Genomic DNA, 15,376 nt, shown 5'->3' with positions numbered 1-15,376 from the left:
TTTAGCAATATACCTGTATTACTAAAACTGTGCATGTGTGGGAAACTGTGCATCTGTGGGAGAGAATGAGCACTCTCTGCCAAGTGTTGCTTGTGAGAAAACTGCAAGTTTTAATGCATTGCATACATTCACGGAATGAAGTGAAACATAAAATATGCTTAATCTACAACTTTATATATAAAGTTAACAGTGCTCAGCATTAATGAGTACACCCCTCACAGCATAAATTGGTATACCCCTCACTCTCTTTCAAATTATTATTTTCTGTAGCAGCTATTCCCAACAGGACGGTTCCACAAGGGGGCCACGCGAGCTCTGTGGAGGCAGTCGCATCATATTTCTTAAATTTTTTCAGCAGTGGATAATTAGGAGAACGATCATGTTGCCTTAGTTAATTTTATCCCCTGGCTGACCAAAAAGGCAGAGTCTCACTGATTCGCCTTTAGCAGCTAATACTAACAACGCAAGCATACTGGACCATATTGGTGGGAAAGCTCCAAACATCTCTAAGCAAAACTGGACACATTAATTGCAGGAAATACCAAGATACTTACCTGAACTATGGTTTTATTCCATTTTCTCCAAGCTAAGAGTCCCTGACCCAGCCACAGTGGATTATCTGCCGCAAAGTTTTTGCTAACAAATGTATGAGGCCGTTCAAATTAATAAGACATTTGCAGACGACTCATTCCCAATACCGCGACAAACCCAGAGCATTTTTTGAGTGCAAGGCAAAAGAATTGACGCACACCCAAAATAAGATGAGGGACATCAGAGCTACTGACAAGAAACTTTTTAAAAAATTGTCAACTAAGTGGCAACTAAAGGGCTCGAAATTAACCTTTTTGCTTGGTAGCACCAGTGATCCTAACTTTAAAAATTTAGGCACATCAGCCAAAATTTTGTCGCACCCACCAATTATAAGCACCGTTACTACAAGTGTTATACAAACATATTTATTGCATTTGAAATCAACTGTAATCAAACTAACAAGCAAAAAATATAAATGCATGCGTGAGGAAAATATGTCTTAACGAAATCCCGTTATCACAAGAAAAAACATTTTTATAACATAACTGACCAAAAGATACACGGACCGCTCACCGGTCCGCATAAACAAAATTTTGAGGTTGCATATGCAATTTCGAGCCCTGAATATATAGGGCCACTTTAAAGGCCAAAGGCTTACGTTTTTAAGTTACAAATGGCCTACTGATGTTTGGCTTTTATATTTCACATTAGGCTATTATTTGTGCATAAACATATCCAGATATAGGAATAAACACACCGTTTGTTTGAAAACAAAATTTTTTGTCATCCTTACTGCAAACTTATATGAACGATATTATCAATAAATGTTGAGAGGGGCCTTACATTATTTTCCGGGGGGAAAGGGGGTCTCAGGCAAAAAAAAGGTTGGAAACCACTGTTCTGTAGGATGCTTTACAATAATATAATTGTGAATATTCATTAGATTATTCAGTACCAAAGCCAAAAAGATCAGTGTAAAAATTAGTAGACTCGAAGTATTATGTTGGCAAAAATATAAAATGCAATTTAAAAAAAAAGAACAAAACAAGAGAAGCATAATATAATATCAAGATGAATTTTTTTTTGTTTTTGTTTTTTTTTTGCAATACTGTGTGTGAATTTTAATGTATTATCTTTTTATTCCTAAAGATGTTAGGTGACCAAAATCTTTTTTTAATAAAATGATAAAAACAGATTTGTATATACAGTGGTTTGCCCCCTTACTGATTTGTTATTTTATTTGTTTGTCACACGTTAATGTTATAGATCATCAAACTAATGTAAAGGGCAAATAGTTTACTCCTTTTTTATGATTTAATATTCATATTATGGTTCTTCTGAGTGTGCCAGTTTAAGTTCAGTTCAAAACACAGTTCAGATTTTTATTATAAAGTGTTAAAAAGTGTTATTTTGGGGACGTGTACACAGCTTGCTGTTTTAGGGGTGTTTTGCTTCACATGAAAATCTGTTTCGACTACCCTCCCAAGTTAACAAGGAGGCGGAGCCAAGAGCTCCCCCACTCTGTGTTTGGCAACAGAAAGGCAGAAAGAGAGAAGCAACGAGTGAGAGGACCAGCATTCGGCTGTACATGTACGACTCGGACACAGACCAAGCAGAGAGTACAAAATCATTTGTAACTTTGTATTGTTTTACAGCCAACTGTGTGCTAGTTTAAAGTGCCGAGCTTGTACACTGAGACTAATAACCAAGCACACTGAATTAACTTTGATTGAGGCACCAGATGCGCCGCTCGGAGCCGCGACACGGCACACCAGACACACACATTCAGATGTTATTTAAATTTAATTGTTTAGATGACGCTCTGTGACGCGGCAGAAGCATGAATTGTGCCCAATCGGCCAGCCGTCGACTTGAAGCGCCGTTGTGTGTACCCTGATAGAAACCTATGTTTAGAATTCTAAAATGCATGCTCAGTGTCGGGCCACGCAGAGCGGCGCTTATGGTGTGCTTCCTGCAGGCAAGTTTGTTATTTTATTTCCAATGAAGAGACGTGCACCTGAGGCAACGTGCTCGCACTTTCCAGTTTAAGGTAGACACAATGAAAAGTACTCATATTTGCAAACCTACCTAAAGTTACAAACAATAATTCTGATTAGAGCGATCAAGTGGTGTATGTTCATCTTGTGTTGAGCCTAATGAGCCTTACATATAAAAATAGAGCAAGGGTGTTCCTTTAGTGACATCGCTTTGACTCACACGCTGAAAATGGCAGACGTGAAACAACAAACTGGGCTGGGGGACTGCACTCCTACGTCAAGTTGCGGTTGCTCTGAAAACCACTCCAATTGGTTCAACCTTTTTTATGTTGTTAAATTGAAAAAAAAGGACTGTGTGTGTTTATATCATCCCAATATGATGGTCAATACACTATACCTACACACATGTCTGTCCAAACAGCTTGAAAAGTAGATTTTTCACCATAGGTGTCCTTTAAATGTTAGTCAAAGATAGCACAATTAAACACATCACACATTTTTTTAATAAAGATTTTTATCATTAAGGGAGATAAGATTTAAAGATAACTTAATGCTAATTTATCACAACAAAAGTTCAATTTCTCTTGCCACGCCCAGAACTTGTTACTGCCACACCTGTTTACAATTTAAAAAATAGCTTAAATAGGACCTAAAAAGTGAAGACAAAGTAAAGTAGTCTAAAAGATCCTCAAAAGCTAGACATCATGCCAAGATCCAAAAGATTTTTATTGAGATCTACCAGTCTGGAAAAGGTTAAAAATCCATTTCTAAAGCTATGGGACTGCATTGAACCACGCACACACGCACATACGCAATCAAAAATCAGAATTATTAAACCCCCTGAATTATTAGCCCCCCAGTTTATTTTTTTCTCCAATTTTTGTTCAACGGGAATACGATTTTTTTAACACATTTCTAAGCATAATAGTTTTAATAAATCATCTCTAATGACTGGTTTATTTTATCTTTGCCATGATGACAATAAATAATATTTTACTGGATATTTTACAGGATACTTCTATACAGCTTAAAGTGACATTTAAAGGCTTAACTAGGTTAATTAGGTTAACTAGGCAGGTCAGGGTAATTAGTATTATTCCCACTGAAATAAAACAAATAAGACTTTCTCCAGAAGAAAATATACTATCAGACATATGGTACTGTGAAAATTTCCTTGCTCTGTTAAACATCATTTGGGAAATATTTACAAAAGAAAATAATTTTAAAGTAGGTTTAATAATTCAGATTTTTATATTATAAAAAAGTCTGTGACACTGAAGTCTAAAATTTTGTAACGAAGTAAGCATAATGTCATTAATATGAAATAGAAGCCTTATGTGATTTGTACATGGATTTGCAAATTTTGTTTTAAAACACTTTTTTTTGTTTTATTTTTATTTGTTCCTAATTTTTAGAAAAAAAAGTATGGTGGCAGAGAAAGCTTAATGTGCTGCAATTTAAGAAAACTCATGCAAATACACAAACATGCCAGCAAATTTAGAAAAGATCTTCATCTGTTTGACAGCAAACGTGCTGCAAATCCTCACAACGCAAACACATAAAAATAGGGCTGCATTTTCCCACAATGCAAATAAATGAATAAAATGTGCTGCATTTTCTTTTTAACACTTTCAAATAGGTCGGAACACAGTGAAAATGTTTTAAGGGGACCTGGCTATTTAGGTTCTGGTTATTTAGGCTAATAAAATGCAAAAAACAAGGGAATCAAGATGTTAATATAAACAAACAAAAAACTCCCCTTTCAAAGATCACTTACAACTTCACTGAGTATACAGTTATGTTTGTCACGTTTTTCGGTACCCTTGAAACATTTTCATTGTGTTTCGTTCTTTTTGGAAGTGTTGTGAGAAAAGGCAGCTCGATTTCATTAATTGTTTGTGTTGTGAAAAACGGCAGCGTGTTTTTTACTGTCTTTGCTTTGAGGATTTGCAGCTTGTGTCTTTTCTTAATTGCTAATGTTTTTTGTTTTTGCATGTGTTTTCTTAAATTGCAGCACGTTAAGCACTCTTGACCACCTTAAATAGGTGAGCACTGAGCACTAACAATTCTTGTTATATTTATTTTATTCATACGGGGACCTGGATTACATCAGCTATTTATTATGTGCTATGTAAACCTTCTTAGTATTACAATAAGAATAAAGAATATGTTTATAATGCAATTCTTAACATACAGTAGCATTTATACAGTTTCATTTTATGATAAAAAGCCTAATCAAATAACAAAAGGAAGTTATTTCAAACTTTTGAGTAGTTATGGAGTAATTGTGGTGCATGTATATATTTGAATAAAATTTATTTACTTGGATGAATTAAAAAGCATCTTTTTTCCAATAATATACTTACAATTTTTTTTCTTTCAGGTATGATCTAGCACAGAATGACTCTATTCGTGAAATTGAGGCTATCAGGGGTCGTGTGTCAGTGCTGCGAGAAGAGGTGCTTCGGCATGGAGCTTCTGGACAGGGAATAGAGCTGCAGGGTCTCCTTAACCATCTGGACCAGGTAAATACAGGCCGAAATCCCTGCATCCGGGAGGCGCGACGCAGGGCTGTGCTAGAGGTGCAGGCGCTCATCACCTTCCTAGACCTCTGGGAAGCACTAGGACGACGTAATCCAGGGCCAGATGAACCTCCACCTCATGCAGCCGTGTGGCGAGTGCTGGGCAGTTTGTGTGATCTGCAGGCCCAGGTGTTGGGCTTCGATGGCAAAAGGGCCGACAAGAGCTACATGGTGTTGGAGGAGCTACTGACCAAACAACTTCTGGCTCTTGACGCTGTGGACCCTCAGGGTGACCAGGGGACCAAAACTGCCCGTAAGCAAGCTGTTAAACATGCCCAGAATATTCTTAGTTATCTGGATATGAAGACGGATGAGTGGGAGTACTGAGTGGATAAGACACTGGATTGCCCTGATTAAAGATCAGCAAATGTGCAACATATTAGGACTAGCACGGCCTTGGCAACCATACAGGCCATGGGTGAAATTTTTAATTTGTATATAAAAGACTGTGTATCGCCATGGGTAGCGACACTGTTACCCATGATGCACTGTACCTGCTGCTTTTGTTGGCCCTTTACTGGTCCCTGAAAACAGCCATCTTCTGGCAGGAGTTGCAGTTACTACTGCATATGAAGCTTTTGTTTTCCTGACAATAATCCATGATCTTTTTGGTTGAATCTGAGCTGTTGGTTGGTGTGGTGTGGTGCTAAACCCTGTTCTGCTGCCAAAATCTGCTTTCTGCTTTACCACATGCCTGTGTGGAGCACATGTTGTCTTTTTCGCAGTGTGAACACGTCAGCGCTTCAGTCTTGTCAACTATAACCCATTTGGTAACACATCATTCCCTGATTTGACCACAACATACTCATAATGAGGCCATTTCCAGATAATTACAGTGATAGTTCACCCAAAAATTAAGATTTACTCACCATTCCAAACACACCCAAACAAAAGTTTCCTCTGGTTTTTGAACACTAAAGACAATATTTTGACAGCTGAAAACCTAAAACCATCAAATTCCATAGTGGAAAAAACAAATAATAGAACTTATAGTCAATGGTAAGAGAATATCCAGATTATTATATATTTTTTTTCAAAATGATTTCTTTTGCAATCAACTGTTAAAAAAGAAAACACTTGCAACAATATTTACAACAAGAAAAAGAACAGTTTTCAGTTTTGGGTGAACCATCACTTTAAAAGGTCAGACAAGCTTAGTGTTCATAGCTGCAGTTAGAACCCGAGCTCTTCATATATAAACCCTGCATATAAACAACGACTGACCCCACATGTTGGAACATTATTTTTGGTTTTCAAGCAACTTCTACATATAACCCCCAGTTTAATTTAAGGACATTGCATTGAAATAAACACTGCTTTGCAATGTCAGTTTAAAAGTGAAGTGTGTATTTTCTGTCACAATGGCTTTTATTTTAGGGTGTTCAAGCCAGGAAAGAAAGAATTGTTTTCAACATGAATTTACACACTTGTCTTTTAAAGAAGACAACTGTGAAAAAGCATGCGAGAGAAACATTTGAACCATTCCTGCAGTTTTGTCAAATTTCAAAGTGGATGGGGAATCAAAAATTGCAATGATGTATTGTCTTTGGGGACGTTTCATTTCAGTATGGATATGGAGGTCAAAAAATAGAAACTAGATCACAACGTTTCTTTTTTTTTTCTTCATTGGTTTTTCTTGCTATCGGGCAAAAAGTGCCTATGCAAGCCACCAGGGAATAGAGCATAGACTGAAAGTGTGTGTCTGTGATTGTTAAAAAAAAAAAGTGGTGCGTGCTATTTTGGTGGTGAGACTGATCAAAGTGGACAGGGGCGTTCTAGGACATTTGCATTGGAGCAGTGTTTAAAGTCAGCAAGCTATCAAACAAACACTGAAGAACTGTGGCTACATTCACAGCTAAATGTGACCCAAATCCTATTTTGTTTCCTATTTGGATGATACTATGAACAGCAAAAATCTCATGTGATAATTTAAATTTAGATATGGTCCACATTCATATATACGAATAGATGAGATAAAGCGGTGAGCTGCATTTGACCAATGTGTCAATTATTATTATTATTGTTGTTGTTTTTGTTCTTAATTATGATAATTTTAGTTTTAGCATTGGTTTGAATCTTAAACAAATGCATGAAAAGCACTATATAAAACACTACATGGACAGTAGAGCTGCACGATTAATAAAAATAAGGATCTTTATTTGACCCCCCCACACATCATAATCCAGCAACTCTATAGCCCCTTTCACACAGTGATACCGGTAAATATCTGGAAAATTTCCGGAACGACTTTACCGGTATATTCAAAAAAGCGCTGTTCACACAGGCGAGGACGTTACGGAAATTTTCCGGAAAAGAGCATTCACACATCAATTCCAAAATACCGGTAAATTCTGACATCATTCACCACAAATGAGCTTTAAACGGCTGCGCTTGTATTTGTAAACATTTGACTAAATTACAAACTCTGTGGATGATCAATATTGTGAACAACTTTTGCAGGATCACTTTCTCATGTCGAGATGTTCATAATATGTGCATGTGCAGGCGCTCACAGGCTGTTTCACATGCACACGCAAAGCTTGAAGGTAAACAAACAACGGCTTATCATAACCATCTCATTGATGATTATTTACACAGTTGGCATTAAGAAGAACATATAAACGTTATCTGACTAACTTCTAGCAGCTAAATGTGTCTGGAAAAATATTCAAAGGCTTTTATTCTCACAAACCGCGACTGTTGTGATTGGCTAAAGCAGACGTCTCATGTCAGCACGTTCTAGACGTGCACGCGCTTATTACGGCAATCTTCCTTCTGCATTCACACAGCACAGCATTCCGGCAAATTGCCGGTAATGTTACAACTTCTCTTTCAGGAAAATAGCCAGAACGAATTTACCGGTATTTTCAAAAAGGACCTGTACACACATACAACCTTTCCGGAAAATTGCCGGCAATTTTCCGGAAAGGTCTGTATGTGTGAAAGGGGCTTATGATTCAGCCAATTGTGTATTCATTTTCAGGAGAGAAGCATAGAGGTAGTCAAACAATTCATAACTGTTTTCTATATATTGCTCAGCAACATGGACACGGTCAGACCACAAGTGGTGTTGAAAGAATCAGCATACTGTATTTATAAGGTATAATGCAAACCAAAATGTCATTTCTGTCTTCATGTAATGATGTATTCGCGGCCACAAAATCACATGCGAGCAGTTTGTTTGCCACAGAGAGGACGTGTGCGCCCAAGAATGAAGCCTACTTTAGTGAACAGAACCTGCATAGGCTGTAAATAATAGATAGGAGTTAACAAACAAGTAACGTTCAGTTTTTTGCACGGAGCGATCGTTTAGGAGCAGCGTAGGAAGTATGATTTGCATGTATGTTTGTTTTTTTTTCCCAGAGTGACGGCAGCCATGACATAAGAAAATGAATGGTACAATGATACTTGAGCACTGTTGCATTCAGTTAAGATGACACTAAAACTGAACAAACATTTATTTACACTATTTAATTAACTTTATTATTTGAAAATAGAAATTATGCATTATCAAATGACAAGGCTCACTCAAAGAACTAACATGCTAGTTTTTATCGGGTAATAACTAAAACACAGTATTCATTCATTCATCCATTTTCGCTTAGTCCCCTTTTTAATCTGGGGCGCCACAGTGGAAAAAAAACTGCCAACTTATCCAGCATAAGTTTTACACAGCGGATGCCCTTTCAGCTGCAACCCATCACTGGGAAACACCCATACACTCTCATTCACACACATGCTCTACGGACAATTTAGCCTACCTAATTCACCTATAGCGCATATCTTTGGACCCAGAGGAAACCTATTCAAACATGGGAAGAACATGCAAACTGCAAACAGAAATGCCAACTGACCCAGCCGGGGCTCGAACCAGCGACCTTCTTGCTGTGAGGCGATTGTGCTACCCGCTGTGCCACTGTGACGCCCTAAACCACAGTATATTTACCATAATTATATAAAGTAACAATATGAGTTAAAAGTTCTATCATATATCAAATACATTTAATTTTAAATATGGATGTTGAAGAATGTGAAAATCAATTATCGGATTATTAAAACAAATTTATGTGAATGATATAATGATTCATTTCTAAACATAGCCAATGTTTTTTTTAATTTATTTTTTATAAATTTCTTTTTTAACAACTCATTTAGGGAAGTGTTGATATGGGACGTATTTAAAAGGTCATATAGACAACTTCTCATAAAACAAACTGTTTTTGTGACAAACTAATTGGGGACTTTAGCTTGAAGTGTGAAAATCTGCTAAAATACCCTAGAGACTAATGTAGAAACTTGTTGGAGTAGCTAATCTGTGGTTAAATAAAAAAAAATAAAAAACAGGATTATTTAATACCACTGTTTACAAATGTATAATAGATGCCAGGTGATGACCCTCATAAATTGTATTTTTTTTATTTAAATAACATTTCTCATGAGTATTAGGCTGTGCACCAGAGCAGCTTTCTGCTAATCGGAGCTGTCGGGTTACAATTTACAGTTTATTTCGGTCGTGTCCCATTTGCGCTGTGTTCGCTGCTCTCTGTTCTGCACCAGATAAAAGCACATCCAGGTTAAACAACCATCAACAGTCATGAAGCAACACCACAGGTATCAATCAAAGTCTAGTTGTGCTTGTATGAAACGTAGACATTGTTTTTTAAATCATTCTTGTTGAAAAAATGAAGGTGCAATGATGTTGGAAAGGAAAAAGCTGCAGAAAAAAGCAAAAAAAAAAAATTATAGGTTGTGGTCAGAACAGATTATTCATTTTCTTTTCGGCTAAGTTCCTTTATTAATCCGGGGTCACCACAACGGAATGAACCGCCAACTTATCCAGCAAGTTTTTACGCTGCTGATGCCCTTCTAGTCGCAACCCATCTCTGGGAAACATCCATACACACATTCACACACAAACTCATACACTACAGACAATTTAGCCTACCCAATTCACCTGTATCGCATGTCTTTGGACTGTGGGGGAAACCCACGTGAACACAGGGAGAACATGCAAACTCCACACGGAAACGCCAACTGAGATGAGGCTTAAACTAGTGCCCTCCTTGCTGTGAGGCGACAGCACTACCTACTGCGCCACTGCTTCACCCCCAGATCTTTACATATTTAGTCAAACTGAGTCTGTCAGATCTCTGAGTCATGCTGATTTCTGTCCATTCCTCATGGTTACGATCAAAATTCTAATTCGTTTTGATTCGGTTGCAGTTTATAGCACTCAATGGGTCAACAAGTGATCTAGCACTATTACAGGTTAAAGAACTATTACACTGCTTTTTTACACAATGAGATTTCAAAACAAAAGAGATATTTGATATTAAGACTAGGTTTGTGTGTTAAATGGCTCTAATTTAATGTAATGAGCAAACATTGCACCTTTCATTTTATTTTTTGTTTTTAGTCTTTATTAGCAGTGACATCATTGCTGGGGTAAGATGAGATGCGTCAGAATTGTTGTTATACACTAGGTGTGAATTGTCTACATCAACATGAAATTCAGTACACACTGCCTGCGAGATGAGAATGTACTGAAGAATGTCCATCTTTTTTTTATACCAAAGTTGATTCTTTAATGTTTTGGCACTTGGAAATAGTAATCAGAAAAGGGAAAACTTCCCACTCTTGCTTTTGGTTGTGTTATTGATCTATTCAGCTGTAGAAAAAAATGAGGTCACTAAAATTCTCTGGAATGTTTCTCTGGAATTGCTGGGTTACAAATGTGAGTAAAATGTTTATATTTATTTTAAAGTCTGACAACATTTCTTGACATGTCCAATACTTATTTTACCCCATGTATGTATGTGTATTTTCATAAAATGACAGTTGGTCCGAATAATAATTGTTTATTATTTCACCGCTTATTGTATTTCTTATCCCTTCGGACCATAAACCTGTGTTATTTTGTTAAAAATAGGATTTAAATATAAATATCTAATAAAGACATGACACATTATTGTTAGGTTATGTAATAAAACTCTACATTACAATAGTTATGAGCTTAAGAAAATGTAATTATTGTCTTATTTTGTAAACTTCTTTAGAATTTTTTCAAATTTTAATATCTAAAGTTTTATGTTTTTTGGTGCATAAAATAATAACAACAACAACAAATAAATGTTCTGCCATGTTTATATTCACGTGATAATTGGTTGGAACAATTCTGCTTTTAAATCACAACCACTGGAAACATTGAAAAGGAACATTCAAATAATGGAATTTTTGTGTAAAGAAAAATAAAATCCTCAGAGTGACTATATTTCTTATAAGAAATGTTATCAGACCTTTATAGAATGAAGTAAATATGAAATATTACTTAAACCCATACTTACTAATTCTAGAGAAACTGAGAATTTTAATGCAGTCTATTTTTCTTAGCTGTATGCCTGGAAGAATGTGTTTTTGTGGTGATCTGTGAGATTGTCTTAATGTGTCACGCTATTTATAGTGTTCAAGGCATTGTCTGGTTGAAATAAAGAAAGCACATCCAGTTCATTGTGCTGTGTGAATGCTCTGGTCAGTGGGGTATGTTTGATTTTTACATGTTTACATTGAATAAAAGATGGTGATCTAAAAAGAACTTGCAGAGTGTTAATTATGGCCTGGGATCTTTCAACTCGTTTCTATGGAAACCCCTTTCTGTGCTGCAAACTAGGTGTTCAGAAAAAGAAACGCACAGCCAGAAAATACCCCTGCACACTTAGTTTGCTAAATATATCTGCCCAAAATGATAGAGCTGGATGTGTTGCTTGCTGTTACAACCCTGGGCAGTCTAGTAGTCTAAGGAATAAAGTTTGCATGATTAAACAAAGAATTGGTCAAATAAATGTGATAAGTGGTGTGGTGCAAAAAGTGAGTAACAATATACAATGAGAATAAGTGCGAAAGAAAATAAACTAATCAAATCCAAGCTTACTAATATCAAAATCTACTCTATGTTGTCTAACCCTCTATAGGGCATAATCACTTATAAATGACCATAAGAAAATTCCTTTTTTTTTAAAAAACAATGATCTTTAATCAATAAAATTTAATTGTTAGTAATGTCACATGACATCTCATTTAGCCAGTAAAGCTAAAAGATAGTTGCAATTTGCTTTACATAATTAGAAAACAGGAACTAAATGAGACATCAGCTTGAGGTGACGTGCTGTCAAGGCAAGACAGTGTTCATTTTTAACTACAAAATCTATAAAAGATGCAATTTTTCATCCACATTTTTGAAAAACTAACTCAAAAACAAAATTCTGTGCGTCATGTAAAACTGACTAAATCCCTTTAGGGATACATATTATCTGTGTAGCTGTCAATGTTGTTCAGTACACTCTCAGAAATAAAGGTATCCAAGCTGTCAATGGGGTGATACCTTTTTAAAAGGTACAAATGTGTACCTTAAAGGTCCATATTAATACCTCAAAGGTATAGTACTTAAAAAGTACAAAAGTGTTCCTCTTAATTTTTAGGTACTAATATACTTTTGAGGTACCAATATGGACCCTTTAAGTACAAATAAAAGGTACCAACCCAGTGACATCTCGCGTACCTTTATTTCTAAGAGTGTACTATGAGGCAGTGTAAGAGTTTTTATGTCTGTGTTCTAGGTTGATGTTAGTTATTTGCACTATTGCTATTGAAATAGACATTTACTCTACTTTTTTGTGTAAAAATACATTGTTGCACTACTGTTTTTGAACAAACTTAAAAAATACTGTTTAAAAAAAGTGTTGCACTTCTGGCGGCACAGTGGTTAGCACTGTTGCCTCATAAAAAGCAGGTTGCTGGTTCGAGTCCCAGTTGGGTCAGTTGGCATTTCTGTGTGGAGTTTGCATGTTCTCCGTGTTGCCATGGGTTTCCTCCAGGTGCTCCGGTTTCCCCCACAGTCCAAACATATGTGCTATAGGTGAATTGTACTGAATTATCTGTTGTGTGTAAGAGAGAGATAGAATGAGTGTGTATGGGTGTTTCCCAGTAGGGGGTTGCAGCTGGAAGGACATTCGCTGCGTAAAACATGTGTATGCTGGAATAGTTGGCGGCCCATTCTGTTGTGGCAACTTCTGAAATGGAGACTAAGCTGAAGGAAAATGAATGAATTAATGTTGCACTTACGATTTTGAAACAAACAAAAAAAAAAGCGTTTAGTCGCTGCTTTGTTTACACTACAAGATGGAGTTTCACACTGCATGACTTTACAATAGCAAGAATCACCGACAACTTTGTCCAAACTATGTCTCACAACCAAAATCACGTTGTTTATCTTTTGTTATTAACTAGGATAATAAGAAAGAAGCCTTTAATGGGGTAGAAAATGTACATATTTGCTCACCTGGGTTTGAAGGGAATTAGTAATTTCTCCTCAACTGTTTTCTTTTTTAACATGGTTGTGATATTGCTCACATGATCTGTCAAACAGACACGGGCGCTCATGACAAATTTCTACTAGTTTTTCCTCCATTTTTTGGGTCCAAATAAACAGAAAATGAGCGCTTTTAAAATCTCCCACTACCTCCAGCTGGCCTACAGGTACCCATACTATTGGATGCTGTTCTCTCATTGGCTGTAGGTCATCGTCAATATTGTTTTCAGTCAAACTCCTTTCACACGCTATGATTTGAATCGCCAACAGCTCCATATTTTCAGCATGCCAAATATCTCACGGACATCGGCGACTCATTTGCGATTCTCTCAGATTGTGTTTTTGAAAGTTCACACTGTGATTGTTACTCACGTGAAAGAGCATCGATTTGCTTATGATTTCAGACATTTGTTGGTGATTTGTCAAAACCTGTAAGTTAGTCAAAATCGGGGCTAAAATCATGCTGTCTGAACTCCACGTGAGACATGTTTGCATTATTTTAAAATGCATTTGAATGCACTTGAGTTCCAGGAAATTTTCCATTTAAGTTCTAAAACAATATTAGTTCTAAAACTAATTCTAGACAGAGAATATGTATTTATGTGTGAAGTTTTAGACAAGTTTCCAAAAATTGTTCATAAAGTTGTAATGGGGCAAAGTCTGTTATAAATGATGGCAAATTAAAACAAAGGTCAAAGGTAAGATGTACAAAATAAAATGATGGGAAATGATTTTAGGCCTAAATGCACTAGAAATAAATAGAAGATTTTTTATGTGATTTCATAATTGTTCCCATAGAGGGCTAATGGCCCGTTACCACTGAGTGGTACAGTACGGTGCGTTAGGTTTGGTACGATTTTATGGCCGTTTCGACTGTCAATAAGCGTACCGAACCGAAATATACCCTACCACTATTTTCGCACCATTTCGAAAGGGTACCAAAAACGAGAAAGGGTACCAAAAGGTGCAGCTACACGCGCAGCTGAACGCTGATTGGTTACAGAGATACGTCACGAGCTCATGGAGCTAGACAATGTAAACATAGGATCCGCCATGTTTTAATACACAGCCAAGAGATTACATGGATATACTATATGCATATAATAACGAGCCATGGATGACCCGAGCTCAAACAAACCTTGTCGTTGTCTTAATGAACAGACACAAAGCCAAGAAGAAAAATCTGCCGCGTCCTGTTGTTGCTTTACGAGCCCGTCTAAAAGTGCGAACGGTATTCGGTTTCTTTTGGGAGCTCGCGATCGCGTCTATATTTGATATAACAAACTTCTTGAGCTGATAATAACGTGTGCGTGATTATTGAAGTGTCTCCGTCATCTAATCCATTCAGAAAGAAAAGGACAAGCACGAGAGTAAAGCGAAGCCCAAAAAAACAGCTCTCTAACAGAGCTTACATGTGCTGGTGAAGATTACAGACACAGATGAGAGGTTTGACTCTGGGCTATATTGCGTGTGCTTTTGAACTCAAGTACTAAATGTCTGCTGTTTGTAGTTTTCTGTAATTAATAATATATAGTAGACTGTAAGGGTCTGTATGTGTTCATTTATGTTGCATTTATATATTTATTTAATATAATTGCAGACGTTAGAGTAGGCTTTTTTGCACTGTTATTGATCTGCAGTTATAATCAAATCCTGTTCATAGAAAAGTTAGTAATAAACATTTATAAACAAGTATTTGTGTATAAAGCATCTGTTTTTTTTTTTGAGTTTTTTGAGAAGTACTTCTCATATTATATGTAAGCGACCTGTACAGCTTTACAGCTTTACTGTAGACATTTATTCGAGCGAGCATGACATCGACTTAAACTTTCTGTCATACACCACGCCCACCAAAAGGGTACCCTTGGTAGTGGAAACGCTAGCCTGATAAAGGTGACCCG

General features: G+C 36.6%; 3 protein-coding genes across 9 annotated transcripts in view; 2 read left to right on the top strand and 1 right to left on the bottom strand.

Annotated features, from left to right (window-relative positions):
• Nucleotides 1-11,699, top strand: part of bag5 (BAG cochaperone 5) — a 42,225-nt gene extending 30,526 nt beyond the window's left edge. For 3 of the 7 annotated variants that reach the window (XM_087278390.1, XM_087278388.1, XM_087278389.1), the window contains one exon: nucleotides 4,912-6,439. In XM_087278390.1, coding sequence (XP_087134516.1) covers nucleotides 4,912-5,437 — 526 coding nt within the window. In that variant the 3' untranslated portion in view covers nucleotides 5,438-6,439. 7 annotated transcript variants of the gene reach the window in all.
• The window catches only part of LOC147841024 (uncharacterized), a 485,466-nt gene that overhangs the window by 268,977 nt on the left and 201,113 nt on the right, over nucleotides 1-15,376 (bottom strand). The window lies entirely within an intron of this gene.
• Nucleotides 1-15,376, top strand: part of LOC147834160 (uncharacterized) — a 439,063-nt gene that overhangs the window by 245,443 nt on the left and 178,244 nt on the right. The window lies entirely within an intron of this gene.

Source organism: Danio rerio, chromosome 13 (assembly GCF_052040795.2).
Source record: "Danio rerio strain M-AB ecotype USA chromosome 13, GRCz13ab, whole genome shotgun sequence".
In the NCBI taxonomy this organism is placed as follows: domain Eukaryota; kingdom Metazoa; phylum Chordata; class Actinopteri; order Cypriniformes; family Danionidae; genus Danio; species Danio rerio.
This window is presented reverse-complemented; position numbering and strand designations above follow the sequence as displayed.